The following is a 13,372-nucleotide window of genomic DNA, read 5'->3' as shown; positions in this document are numbered from 1 at the left end:
ATGGTCTTCATACTTGATCATTATTAATCCACCAACACAATAATAGGTGAGGTCTTGAACCTACAATGAAGTTACTGGTATCTACTGAGCATAAGTGCTTAAATAAGTTTGCGGCAGCTGCTCAAGGAAAGTATTGATAGGGAAAATTAATGCCTCCATATGGTTTCAATGCACAAGGGCCAGCCTGATAAAAGGAAAGACAAGGTGCAGAGGGTACACACTAGAGTTGCAACGATACAGTGTGTAGACATATCAGTATATTACTGCCTCTGGTGTATCACAGTGTAGCAATATATTGCACGATACAAAGTGGAGTCCAAGTAATTGTCTATGTTGTTTATGTTTTTTTGTGTTTAATAGAAATAAGTGAGCTAATTTTTCTTTGAGAAGCATTACATACTGTTCAGTTTAACCACAACGTACAATAATTCGATTGTCATACATGTTAACAAGCCACGATATGTCAATATATCATGCCAACACGGTTTTACTTTGTATCGATACAGCGATATCGTCTTAAAATGATACACGATATACAGTATCTCAATATATTGTTGCATCTCTAGTACACTCATCAGAATCCCAAAAGGCACATCCCATTGATAAATTTTTGTTGTGGTGTAAAATGGTGGCCGTGCATTGCTTTGTTTGGTCTCTAGCCTTGCAACTGTAATCAGGCAGGCAGGCAGGCAGGCAGGCAGGCTGGCAGATGAAAATTACAGTTTGTATGATTTTAAAAAAAAATTCCACTGTAAGTGTTTCTTGATGATGCATGAACTAACGTAAAGGTGATTTTGTCATGTAAGATGCCCAAGGACAATATTAATTTTAAAGGTGGCATTTTAGGCAGCATGCATCACTTTCAGGAATCCCTACTTAAACAGTGCTACTACCATACTGTTTGATACACAGAGCTCTGTTGAAATACTCTAATAGAACATACACTGGTACTTAAATAGAGCAATCATTTTCAGTTTCGAGGGTAAGGATAAATGAGAGTAAATCTTCTGTAGTAAAATTTGGTTAATCTTTTATACAGAGCATGAAAATTAATTTCAAATTTTGCTATTGATTAAGGCAATATTTCTGTGAAGATACTAACTATACGTGCCTCCAGCTTCATGGGGTATATTAAGGGATAATGCTATCAATACCACATCTCACATTGGTAAGATCAATATGTAAAGATAATATTTCAGACTGTGGATCATAAGTACCTATATGTATTTCTACTCAACTGATTAAATGCTCAAGTCACCCATTTGAGCTTCATTTCAGTGCATACCAAAGCAATAATATATATAAATTATATATATATATATATATATATATATAACTTTTACATAAAATGCGTATTTTCACATGCTTTTATAAATTTTGCAAAACAAACAGTTGGTTGGGTCACATGTTTAGCCATATAATGTGCACTTTTATTAAAGAATGCAGGTGGAAATCAACAAGGAGGTATAGTCACCTCTATATACTGTCTGTGAATGCTTGCAACCAAGATCAAGGTTGGATCAAGCAATCAAGGGGCTTTAATGGAGTGCATGGATCAGGTTATCAGACCACAAAAGTGGCCATCAAACACCTTACAGTGTACACAAGGCCAACTTTTGACAACACAAGAATTTACTACATTCATATAGCTGACGATCAAGAGATCAAAGTTCATTTATAAGTGAAATCAAGCAATTTAGACTACCAAAGTTCTTCATACCACATACAAATGCTTAAACTAGCAGCTATGAAAGTGATTACCCGTAGCTCACCTAGCTACTGTACATGTAAGTACATAGTATAACCCGGGCTAAGACTACCCAGGGCTTCATAAAGGGGGAGAGGGTGCTCACCTCCCTTGACAAAGTACCACCCCCATTCCTTTCAAAACAAATGTACAGTAGCTCCTGAGAATGCATCAGGAACAGTAATAATCTGCGATTACTTCTGGTCATTCTCAGGTACGAATGACCCAGAAACAATCTGGGAATCTAAAATATCAAAATTTCCTTTGTGGGGGGGGGGGGGGGGGGGGGGAGAGAGACAGGTATGCCCCCAGACCCCCTAGATACAATATACACATACACATACAGATCTTAACCCCACTCTCTCATAAAACATTAAGTTTCCCCCTTGAGTTGTTTCCTAGTTGAAGGTCTGCTACCCTTACCAGCTGTCAAGTTAAGGGACAGCTTGATAACACTGGTGATTAATCAATTTCTGTCACTTGTCAAGGGTTGCACAAAAGCAAGCACATACAAAAGGATAGGCCTGCAGCTCCTCACAAGTACAATCTAACAATGCAACAGAACATATACAAGGACCATACAGCTTGAGTCAAGGTGACCCTTGGCCTTGGAATGGGTTATTAGATGGCCCATAGGACATGTACAATGAGCACTTAGACTGACACGATGATGATCCTGCAAGCATTGCTTATGGCATTAATACAGCTGACCTTAACAAAGAAAACATACTGTGGATTTTCTGTCTGCTTGAACATTGTATACTGCGTATCACATACTCTAATCCATGTGATTTTAATGCAATATGCATTCGAGTGAGCAGTACACAGTTTAAATGGACATAAAATTCACAGTACAACATAGCTAAAGCATGTGACCATAGCCCACATTCCAATAATAGTTCAGTGCCAGATTTACAATAGCCAGATTTACAATAGCCACACTTTTACACAGCAGCTAGACTTTACACAGCAGCTGGATCAGGATGTGCTACATGTGCTGTTCAGTGTGGAGGATTATATCCCAGTAAGCACGTGGAAGGATCAAAGTGCCATGCTGGGTCAACTATTATCACGGAGTGATAACTGTTACAGTCAATTGCAGAATTCTTGAAAAAAGTATGCCGTACCGTGAGTGCTTCCGTAAGGCTCCCTGTGAGTAAATTTTATTGTCCTTGCCACGGATTCAACAGCAACTGAACCACACTAATCTTTTTCCTCAATCCGGGTGATCAGGCGTCACTACAAATAGTTTTCCAGCCCACGGAATGTTTACGGCACGGGAAGAGGAATTTCAACAATTCTGCAATCGACTGTACCATTGTGTGATAGCGAACTACGTAGCTAACTCAGCATCTTGATTTGCCAATTAACTATCCGAGTGTGGGAGTAATCTTCGAACTAGCGGCTATAACCATGTAACGCAAGTAGGGAGAGACAAACTAACTGGATGAGCTACATCGCTCATGATGAATGAATTATTTAGAATACATCCAGCGTTATGATGGTTAATAGGCTTATAGACGGGTTGCCTATTTAGGGCGTGTCCCTTGTGTAACGCGAGAAAACGCGACTTTCCGTTTTACGCATGATTACAATGTTGGTCAAGAAGTCAACAAAAAAACCCATTTTTTAAAATAGTTTGACAAACGTTTTTGATTCTTTAAAGGTACAAGGTGAGTTAAAATCATCCAGTCTATCATTCTAACTAGTAGCAAAGTCTTACAAAGAATGTTTTCAGCGAGTTTTATCGCTTTCCAAAAACCCGAGATTGAGAGAAAATCATCTTCTCGTTCAGCCTTCACCTTACACGCTGGATATGTTATAGCTCGAACTTTTCTCTATAACATACTTTCTGTTCTGAAGGCTGGCTAACTCTTGCTTGCTAAAGTTAACCGAAACGTTCATTTTCCCCAATAGCCGTAATACATTTTTGACTTAGCGAACTCGGAAAGTATGTGGAAAATTTACGGTAAAACGACCACGCCTTAAAAAGGCAACCCGTCTATAGGCTGTATTTCGCACTGAGATATAAACTAATTACACTTGGGCAATATCGAATTAGGTGGCTGTCGATCATCCTTGCCGTAGCGCGTGACTGGACCAGGCGGGCCGGATATTAGACAGTAGCTCAGTACGATATTAACAGATTGTAACTACAGTTTAACATATTATTGTCGTCACCTATTATGTAGTTACTGTACAGTCTTACCAAATGACTCCTCTGGTTTTGCACTCGAAGGTTTTGCCATTGCAACACAAAAAGTGGGTGAGGCACCCCAGATTGGTTAAATACCGATACCACCCATGTACGGTTGGGTCACGTGACAGAGCTCGTTCGATTGATACCTATCAATGTTATCCCCCACCTCCCCCCTCCCGGGCGTAGTGGGGGAAATGGTGGGGATTTGACTTTTTGAAAAATCAAATTTTCCACCCACTGGGGAACAACTAGTGGTCAAATCTCCATGTAGTAGCGTAAGCGATCGATTGTCGACCAGCATCCGCTTACCTTCGGCGGTGCCCGTACTATACCAGGCGCACTACGATTTATTAGTTTTACAAAACCTTTAGTACAAGCATAGTCTCTGCCTGTACTTAAGGCCCTTATTCGGTGATTATTAGTTTCTCATCCAGCATTTCTAATTATTATGATGCGGGCGGGAGGGTATTACCATTATGCCATTATTTTATAATATTAACACACTGATGTACAGACCTTGTCCAAATTGTCTTTCTTTCTTACTACAAACATTTCCTTCACCAGCTGATTCTACTTTTCGTGATCGCCAACTGTTTTTCGACAGTCAACTGATGAAGTCGATAGAGCACGATTGCAACTGGCACTGCAGCAATTTGCTAAGGAAAACAACAGTTCTCCTGGTGATATATAGCGCATTGTAGCGTTCATCAACAAAAATTATAAGTTTGGTATCACGTGTTCTTCTGAGCATGCGCAGAGTAAATAATGGCTTACCATGCGGTACAGCGAATTGCGGAGTTCTTGCAGCCCACAAGCTACCGCACGATTTTCGCCCAGAGAGGGGGAAAAGGGGAAAAGAAGAGGGGGAAAAATTCATACCCGCTACCACAATGTAGTAATCAATAAGGGTATTGAAAAAATAATTAGCAGTGGTCACATGACCAATGATGTAGCTAGCTAAACCGTTTTATTGCACAATTGCATTAGCAATAGTCCTTTAATTAATTTTTAAAACAAAAATAACAGCTTGTCCATCATAATACAAAATAAGCTTTAGTCCCATCAATGTCTTGATGCAGGCTGGAAGAACAAGTAAATAAATTGCTTATTATGACAAAGAAGGAGTTGCATACCAGTGTGACGTTCAGCTTTTACCATACTTAGTAGAAATTAACACATGGCTATGTAGCTACCATCACACTACTGCATATACTATAACTGCTTCTATTAAAAGGTACATACAAAATGACAATAGAAAAGTACATTCTTACCGGTATGGCCACTGTCACCGGTTACAATGTGTCCCATTAGAAGATGTTAAAAACATTCAGCTATTTCAAGCAGGAAAAATTAAAATCGTGTGGTAGCTTATGATAAAAGAAATCATCATACTAAAGTCATACCTTGGAGCTGCAACAGTTACAGACCAAAATTAGTGCTCAACCAATTGTCACTTCATCAAAATGTACTTCATTCAACATACATGACATCGTAACCAGCTCCATGCATAGAAAAAGCACACAGTACTACTGACTTAGTAAGAAATTGAGAGAGTATGAAACTCTGGTAACACTGTAATAACACCACACAATTGAGTTGAGGCTTCTAAATTGAGAGTGCAATAATCATTTACACTCTGGTACCACCATACCATAGTCAATTCCACTGTAAGAAAACAATGCATTTAAACTCCGGTACCATCACATTGTAATCAGTTCCACTGCAATAACACAACACAATTGAGTTAGTATTAGACAACCAAATTGTGAGACTTAATCATTTAAACTCCAGTACCACTACTGCAGCCAGCACTACAATAATACAGCACAATTCAGAGATAGTTGTAATTCAGTAAAATAATCAGACTGACTAAATTCAGCATTACCAAAAATGAATGCATAAAATTATCTTACAAGAAATCATTATTTTGCTTACATTCACATGACAGCTACTCCTGTCCTGCAGTATAGTGATCACTGAGCACGCACTTGCCTGATCTTGTGCTGAAAGAGTCAGTCCACTGAACTATCCTATGCACAGACTATCATGTTGCTGACTCTAATGGTACTTCCTATCTCCTAAGAATGGTGGTCAATGTACTAAGACCATGGTGAGCACGCCTAGTATAGCCAACTGTCATTGGATGTGCTAGGAATGTTCACTATGAACCCAGTACATTGACCATCATAGCCGGCCACAGGACATACCCAACCACCCACTTATGATGGTAAGTGTACCAGGAGCATGATGGACACCTCCAGATAGAGATATACCACCTGGAAATGTCAATCATGACCCTAACACATTTACCACCATAGCCAGCCCTGTGGCACTCCCAAGCACCCAACCAACCACCCCCTACAAAAATTTTTTTTAAAAATTGCAGATAATCTGTGCATAAAATTAAGTAAGTATCAGTGAATGGGACATGGCTAAAGACAAGCGTAATAATAATTTCTCTTTTAAGTATGCACACAATCAGAGACAAACCTGCACTGTATAATTATAGTTGGTCTGCTTGTTATTGTTGCTGCTGTTGTTGCTGCTGCTGTTTCTGTTGTTGTTGTTGTTGCTGCTGCTGCTGTTGCCTCTGAGCAACTCGTAATGCCTTCTGTTCTGCCTTCCACTACTCAACTGGCACTTGCCCTGGTTTATTTGGGCAGTACCACTTCCCATAGTATTGAGCATGATTGGTCTCCGCTATACAAAAGATACTTAACAAAGTAACAGATCTCTAGCTAGTTTTCACTAACCACTTAAAGGCTGATGGCATTGTCTGCACCCATGTTTCTTGTGCTTCTTTTGTGGCATGGGTTGATCTACACCAGCAGCAGCAGCTTGTGCTATCCTCTTTTTTTCACGACGCCATAAGGTGGTACGAGAGACGCTGCCTATGAACATTAGCACCATATACACAATCTCAATAACATTATTGTAATGCAGGAATCATACTTGTCTCCACTTCTTGCTCCTGCAGTTGTAATCCCTGTAAATATAAATTATTCAACCCTCATGACATAATTATAAACAATTACCTGCTCACTGTGTGAGCGTGGTAGTGAGGCTGACAAATGTGACGGTAATACTGCACACGTGACTCGGGAACCTATTAGTGTAGCAGCACCTGCCGTGGCCTTTCGTCCTGCCTGTCCACTAGTGTCCTTCGTCTGTGGAAATTGGTGAAATGGGGCTGGAGGAGTGGGAGGAGAGAGTGGCTGGCGTTGTGCTGAAGTAAGTTCTTCCTGAGCACACAGTGGTGGAGCTGATAACTCCAAGCCTTGTGTTCGAGCCAACATCTCTTTCCTTGTTTCCTCCCTCTTGTGCCACTTTTGCTGGTTATCAAACAATCGACTTTAGCCACATTAAAAAGAAAAAACTAACCAAAGTGGTTTTATTGATGGTGTACAATGCAAGGTTGGTCCCCTCCAGCAGGTCAAGTGAGTTATATAAACGAGCACGCAGAGCAGTGTAATCCTTCAGCACCTTATCCCACTTAGATAGGTAGGTTCTACTCTGGCCACCTACATACAGTAGATACATTAGTAAAGCAATTAATGTGAGATGCAAGACCCATATATACCAGCACTAGAGGTTCTCCCTGACTTAATGTGCCTATTGCACAACAATATGCAGATTGCCTCCACAATGCGGCTCTCATGTAGTGATAATGGCACTGAGACTCCAGAGAGAAAACACCTGTGGTACAACATTTTGCAAATGTACACAATCATAAAAAATGTCTACCTCCTCATCTGCTCTCTAGTTGTGTGCCCAGTTCGCTTTTGGCCACAGAAGTGACCCCTCATTGTTGGCGGAGACCGGAGGAATACTTTAGTAACTCTCTTATCAAATGCATCCAGGGAATCCCACAAAGCCTTAATCCTTTGTGCTTCCTCTTCAGACACTGACAGCCCTTTCAGCTCAACAAGCACCTCAGCTAACTGGGCAACCTTGTCCCATCCTGCTATTCCCCTGGAGTCTACAGTGCCGGTGTCAGTAATGGTGGATGCAGTGGCAAAACTATTAGTAGTGCTTTCATTGGTATCATCCTGGTAATTAATGTACAATGTGCATATTAGATATTTAATGCACATACTTCTTCCATCACTTCCTCGAGCTCATCCCCCACCTCCTCCACTAAGTCTGATGCTTCCACACCATCCATTACGATCTCTTCAGATAAGGGGGGACTCTCACTATTGTCATCAATGAAGCCCTCATCCACAGCCCTTTCATCACTTTTCTCTTGGGCAGCCATGTTGTCTTCCGTAAATTCTAGCTCCCTGCCAGCTTGCCGGTACAGATAGGAGACCCCAAACAGCTCTTCATCATTACACTGAGTAGGTTCGTGGTGGTGTGGAAGCAGCTTGTTACCTAAGATGGATTCACTCAGCTTGTTGGCCTGGCAAACAGTGTATTGCAGTAAATAGACTACAGTACAGCAACTCTCAGGGCTAACATTGTAGGCGAGTTGCAAGTCAAACACTCACATATGAGGCTGCTGCTGTGCGGCAGATAGTGCTCGGGCTTGATTCCACCTGGCCAAGCCTTCCAGTAAAAAAGCCTAGAAGTGCACATCACTCGCAGAGGATCCTGGTATAAATCTACCAAAACATTTTATCACTGCTCATCATGGTAGTTTACAGGCTTACCTGGCCAGGTGGAGGTGAAATGATTCCAGAGAAGTAGTCCCTCTTGAGCATCGGAACACCGGAAGTTGTACACCTCCCTTCTTAATGTGTCCTATGACAGTGTACAAGGCCACCCCTGGAGGATCTTGAATGCATTTTATATGCTTTTTCTCTTCATTCCAGATGGTGACCATCTGTCCACTAAAATCAGGTATATGAAAAGGACACATTGCAAACTTGTAGAAGCATTACATAGTGTATACCTGAACACAGGAATACCAAGTGAATCGGTAGCAGGTGTAAATTGTAGCAGCAAGTCCTCAATAGCCTTGTATGTGTCATCAGCTCCCCTAGTCCTTCTGCGGCAGTGCCTGGAGAGCTCCTCCTTGTTGATGGCCTTACGTATGGCACTATCTGAGGGGTTTAGCACACCCTGTTGCTGAAGGTACCCTCTCTTGGCATCACAGAGATGACTATGATGTGGTAGTGAATGACTATGGATGGTGCAATAAGTAAACATTACCTATAGTCATTACTGTCCCATTCAAATATTGCTTGAGAAAGGCGACCCATTACCACTCCATAGAGGGGGTGTGATTCAGTTGTGCAGCCACGAGCAAATCTCCTCATGAAGTGTCATATATCCAAACGTACCTATTCATTTGAATGGTGGATAGAAATAAAACAATGGTTTCTGCCTACTTGCAGATGATCCCACTCTGCAAACAATTGTGCGGACTTGGAGGTACATGCGACAGAGCAGCAATCTCTGTCGGTGTACAGCAGCTGTGGAGGGTCCTGCCTGGCCTTGTCATACCTATAGTGAAAGTAGAATAAGCAATATTCCAGATATGTTTTAAAGACAAACCTTCTAATTAGTCCCACTGCCATAGGACGAAGGCCTTCCAGTCCCTCGGACTCGGTTAGTACTGAAATAAGGACCTCTCCCCTCTCATTGCTAACGTTGGTACACCAGGAGGCACTCCCAGCTGCAATTCCCTGCAACTTCCCACACACTTTTTTTGTTGAATCGATCTTTAACACTGAACCAAACACTCCAGTGCAAGTAGAAAGAAGTTGAGGGAGCCTGCTGAGAATGTCCCTGGCGTACACTGACATAAACCATCTACAAATGCCAAATAGCATACAAGCATGTACACATATGTACACGCAAGAGTTCTGACCGATCACTTGGCAGCCCTTCAAATGGCACTGGGTCTGCAAACACAGGAGGAGCTTCTGATAGCAGTCCTGTCCTGCCTTGCCTATTCAAACACATCCAGTAAATTATTATTAGTATTTCAAAGTACTAAACTCACCTGTACTTTCGACAGTCATCAAGGTATCTAAGCTGTTTTCTTGTCCACTCCTCGCTGTGTACTTCAAACACAGCATTACGTAGTGCAGTGGGACTATTGCCAAGGGTTCTACCTCACAACAGGGATACCACAGCCTTATCACAAGCCAGCCGATGGGTTAGGATGGCTGGAAACAGTGAACGCTGTGATTCAGTCAGCTGATTCAATAGCCTGGGAAGTAAAGTGGTATTCTTTATAAGCAGTTCTTGCATTGAATCCTTACCGAGAATCCCAGCTCAGAAAAGCTTTATTGCACCGATCACAGCCAAGTTCTTCAGTTACAAGGTAGTAGTAGTCCCTCAGATCAACTACTCTTCTGATTGTCTTCTTGTAAAGACCCTTTGAACTATTAAAATCGCAATTCAAATTTTGCACACCTTACTTAATTACTTTACTTACTGCAGTGACCTCAAGTGGCAATTGGGGCACTTTAAATCAATGGACCATGCTCTCCGTGGCATCCAAACACAAATCCGTCGTAAAACATAGGACTCTGGCTTTGGTTGAGTTGTCTTTAGATCTGCTATTGGGGGGTACCACCACAGCTTTGCAGCAACTGTGTCACTGATGGTGTTCTGTGCAGAGAACACAGTTCTGCCAATCCATTGCTGGTCACCAACATTCATGTGGTCCCTCCATGCTAGGCTTAGGCCTATTATGCTTTTCAAATTGCCTATTATGCTTTTGAGCAATGCTCCAAAATTTTCCCTATTATGCCCCAATTATGCTCCATTGTACCCACACTGCTCGGAGTTTCTTAGTTTACTAGAGTGGTATATCCCCAGTATATGGAACAGTTAATTGTTTGTTATTTTAGTAGTTTTTCAGTAAACCTGCATCCACTGATTTTTTACTGAGAGTTTAAAACAATTATGTTCCATATACTTAAAGTTACTGACATTTTACTATCAGTATAACTGGGTACAACTACAGTAAAGCAGCTTAACAAATTAGTAAACTAAGAACCTTCAAGCAGTGCCAATTATGCTCCATAAGTCTTATTTTTATTTAAACACACATGGGTAGCTACAGGAAACAACTTTGTTCTAATGTTTGGTTTGCATAATAATTTATAATGTCAACGGTTATTATATTGAAGCATAAGTGATGTCTCTATGTAATCCTGTAGGCTGTTTTCTTGTTGGTCACTGAATGAAGCATTCAAAAGTGAGAAAACCCTTTCTGTAGCTGCAGAAGACGGTTGCAAAACAAGCACTTTGCGAGCAGCAGATGACCAATATGGCAGCGCACCAGCATTCAGTTTCCACCAGTCAAGCGGATTCAAATCTTCACTGACATCAGCAGTTTTTGCTATGTATTGTGGCATTTCACTTTTTAATGATGGTATGACATGTACAAGAAATGGAAATATTTGTAATGAATCCACCATTTTATCATCAGGTTTCATAGTATAAGCTTTATGGGGAGAAAACAAACGTGCTGCCTTGAAAGCTTGCAGTGGGATTTTTAAACTGGTACTTAGCTGTCTATTAAAGTATGCAATACCAGGCTGCATGCAGTTTTTGGCATGCTGTTTCAGTCTTTCCTTAACTGTGTGAGACCCTTTTGATACAGAGTTGATCACAGCCTCAGTGTTAGGAGCACGGGTTTCTATTCTTTTGATGGCGATTTGCAAAGCATCTATTATTTCATAGCATGTAAAAACCAAGGGACCATCTCCTTCCAGCTTGTAAGTGGTTTTAACAAACTCCTCACCATAGTCGATTACAGCTGCTAACTCAACTTGAAGCTTGTCCTTTTTGTCATCAGTGAAGAACGAGAGCAGCTTGGTTCTTGTAGCAGAAGGAAGATCTTCATTATTCTTAAGAAATGGCTCCACATCCCCAAAATGTACCATAACCTGATAGTAAACTTCCCACCGACTCCACCATCTTGTAGGACTGTAGGAAATCATTTGCTTTCCTGTTAGTTCCTTCCAAAGCAGTTTGGTTTTAGGGCTGTGTGAAAACATACTCACCCAAGCTATATATTCCAAACTCATGAAGTATTGGAGTATGAAAATTTTCTCCCACTCTGTCAATTGTGTGTGAAAAGCATCCTATATCAACTAGATTAGGATACAGCACCTTAACTGTTCTCATAGCAACACCGTTAGATGCTGCTCGATCTCTCATGGCTGCTAAGAGGTTATCAATACCAATACTGTACTGTGTAGACAAAGTGTGTATAAGCTCTCGAGCAATTTCTTCTCCTTTGAGGCTCTTCGACAACAGCTGCACTTTGATAAGACGCTGTTCAATGTTCCACTCACAAGTAACAAAACGCACTACCATAGCAAGAGCTTCACCCAATCGACTAGTGCCATCAAATATTACTGAAACATCTTGTTCAGAAATCTCACCTTGTATTCTACTTTTCTCTTGCTTCAAAACTACTGGGATCAAATCCGACATGTGGTGCCTGTCAGTAAGACGATATCCAGTTTCTTCAAGCAGTTTTCTGAAGTGCTGTAGTTTGCTCAACGGAACTGCAGCTCTGAGAAAAGATTCTACCACTTTAACACGGTGTACTTGTTGTTCCATTGGCAGTGTTTCCCCTCTAGGGTGTACTTCACTGTTATGTTGCTGTATTGCTTCAGCAATGGTTTTTTCTCTTTTATTCTTGGTGTTTAATGCATCCTTACCATTCTTATGTTTGACAGATCGAATATGATTCTTTACACTGCTCTTTTTCAGATTAACTTCCTCCCTGCAAGTATTGCAAAATAGTTTCCCACTAGATACACACAGGTGTTCGCCTTTGAATTCATCAATCCGCTGTTTTGGCTTAATGCTAGCTGCAGCTTTACGTTGGTTTGTACTCTTACAAGAACGTTTACCAGCTGGAGGATTGTTTGTGGTAATCACTCGTTTCCTCGCCAAAGTAGATGGCTGTGGGCACTTCAGCACATCCAAGAGTGACTGGGCTCTCTTCTGTGTGGTACTTATATTGCTTTCACTTGCGTTCTCAGTCTCTTCCCTCTGGTGTGTTTGTAGCAAAGTACAGCTGCTACTCGATGCCAATTCACCGCAAACGTCGCTACTGCTGTCATGTATCTCAACGTCACTTGATTCGCTGACATCAGAGTCAGAGGATAAATCTATTTCTCTAACTACATCCATTTAAGAGCAGTTAACAGTACTGAACTTCACAATTAGCACTCAAATTAGTACGAAAATTAGCACCGCACTTAATTCCAGATAATTATTTTTGATGGAGCTTTAGCTACAACAGGGAAACAATGCAAGACAACAAGCAGAGAGTCAGAGACATAGCGTTTTTGGACTTTACTAAACCCAAAGGTATGCTGTAACGTTTTCTAGTATAAACTGTTGAAAATTTTCCCTATTATGCTCGCATTATGCTCAAAGCTGGCCCATTATGCCGGCATTATGCTCGATGCTTTGGCATGCCTATTATGCCTAAACTTATGCCG

General features: G+C 41.1%; 2 protein-coding genes across 11 annotated transcripts in view; both read right to left on the bottom strand.

The window, feature by feature from the left end:
- The window catches only part of LOC136254773 (putative leucine-rich repeat-containing protein DDB_G0290503), a 118,656-nt gene extending 114,576 nt beyond the window's left edge, over window positions 1-4,080 (bottom strand). For all 7 annotated transcript variants that reach the window (XM_066047511.1, XM_066047514.1, XM_066047512.1 and 4 more), the window contains exon 1: window positions 3,957-4,080. In XM_066047511.1, the coding sequence (XP_065903583.1) occupies window positions 3,957-3,996 (40 nt within the window). In that variant the 5' untranslated portion in view covers window positions 3,997-4,080. The remainder of the gene's footprint in view (window positions 1-3,956) is intronic.
- An 845-nt stretch (window positions 4,081-4,925) lies between these two features.
- On the bottom strand, window positions 4,926-10,736 carry LOC136254772 (uncharacterized). Of its 4 annotated transcripts, none has more exons than XM_066047507.1 (24): window positions 10,336-10,736; window positions 10,160-10,282; window positions 9,898-10,107; window positions 9,763-9,843; window positions 9,447-9,704; window positions 9,281-9,395; window positions 9,102-9,232; window positions 8,842-9,051; window positions 8,600-8,779; window positions 8,407-8,551; window positions 8,044-8,349; window positions 7,692-7,996; window positions 7,528-7,643; window positions 7,329-7,468; window positions 6,983-7,279; window positions 6,900-6,933; window positions 6,701-6,838; window positions 6,438-6,647; window positions 5,883-6,379; window positions 5,599-5,758; window positions 5,351-5,552; window positions 5,219-5,278; window positions 5,081-5,171; window positions 4,926-5,027 (listed from the first exon to the last, which is right to left on the bottom strand). In XM_066047507.1, exons 11-18 carry the CDS (start codon window positions 8,203-8,205, stop codon window positions 6,574-6,576), a joined length of 1,266 nt encoding a protein of 421 aa, XP_065903579.1. In that variant the 5' UTR covers window positions 8,206-8,349; window positions 8,407-8,551; window positions 8,600-8,779; window positions 8,842-9,051; window positions 9,102-9,232; window positions 9,281-9,395; window positions 9,447-9,704; window positions 9,763-9,843; window positions 9,898-10,107; window positions 10,160-10,282; window positions 10,336-10,736; the 3' UTR covers window positions 4,926-5,027; window positions 5,081-5,171; window positions 5,219-5,278; window positions 5,351-5,552; window positions 5,599-5,758; window positions 5,883-6,379; window positions 6,438-6,573. The 4 variants fall into 4 exon arrangements, with proteins under 4 accessions (XP_065903579.1, XP_065903580.1, XP_065903581.1 ...); XM_066047508.1 differs by having other exon boundaries at window positions 5,081-5,168; XM_066047509.1 differs by having other exon boundaries at window positions 5,599-5,667.
- Between the last annotated feature and the right edge of the window lie 2,636 nt (window positions 10,737-13,372).

The sequence above is a fragment of the Dysidea avara genome, chromosome 4 (genome assembly GCF_963678975.1).
Source record: "Dysidea avara chromosome 4, odDysAvar1.4, whole genome shotgun sequence".
NCBI classification, from domain to species: Eukaryota; Metazoa; Porifera; class Demospongiae; order Dictyoceratida; family Dysideidae; genus Dysidea; species Dysidea avara.
This window is presented reverse-complemented; position numbering and strand designations above follow the sequence as displayed.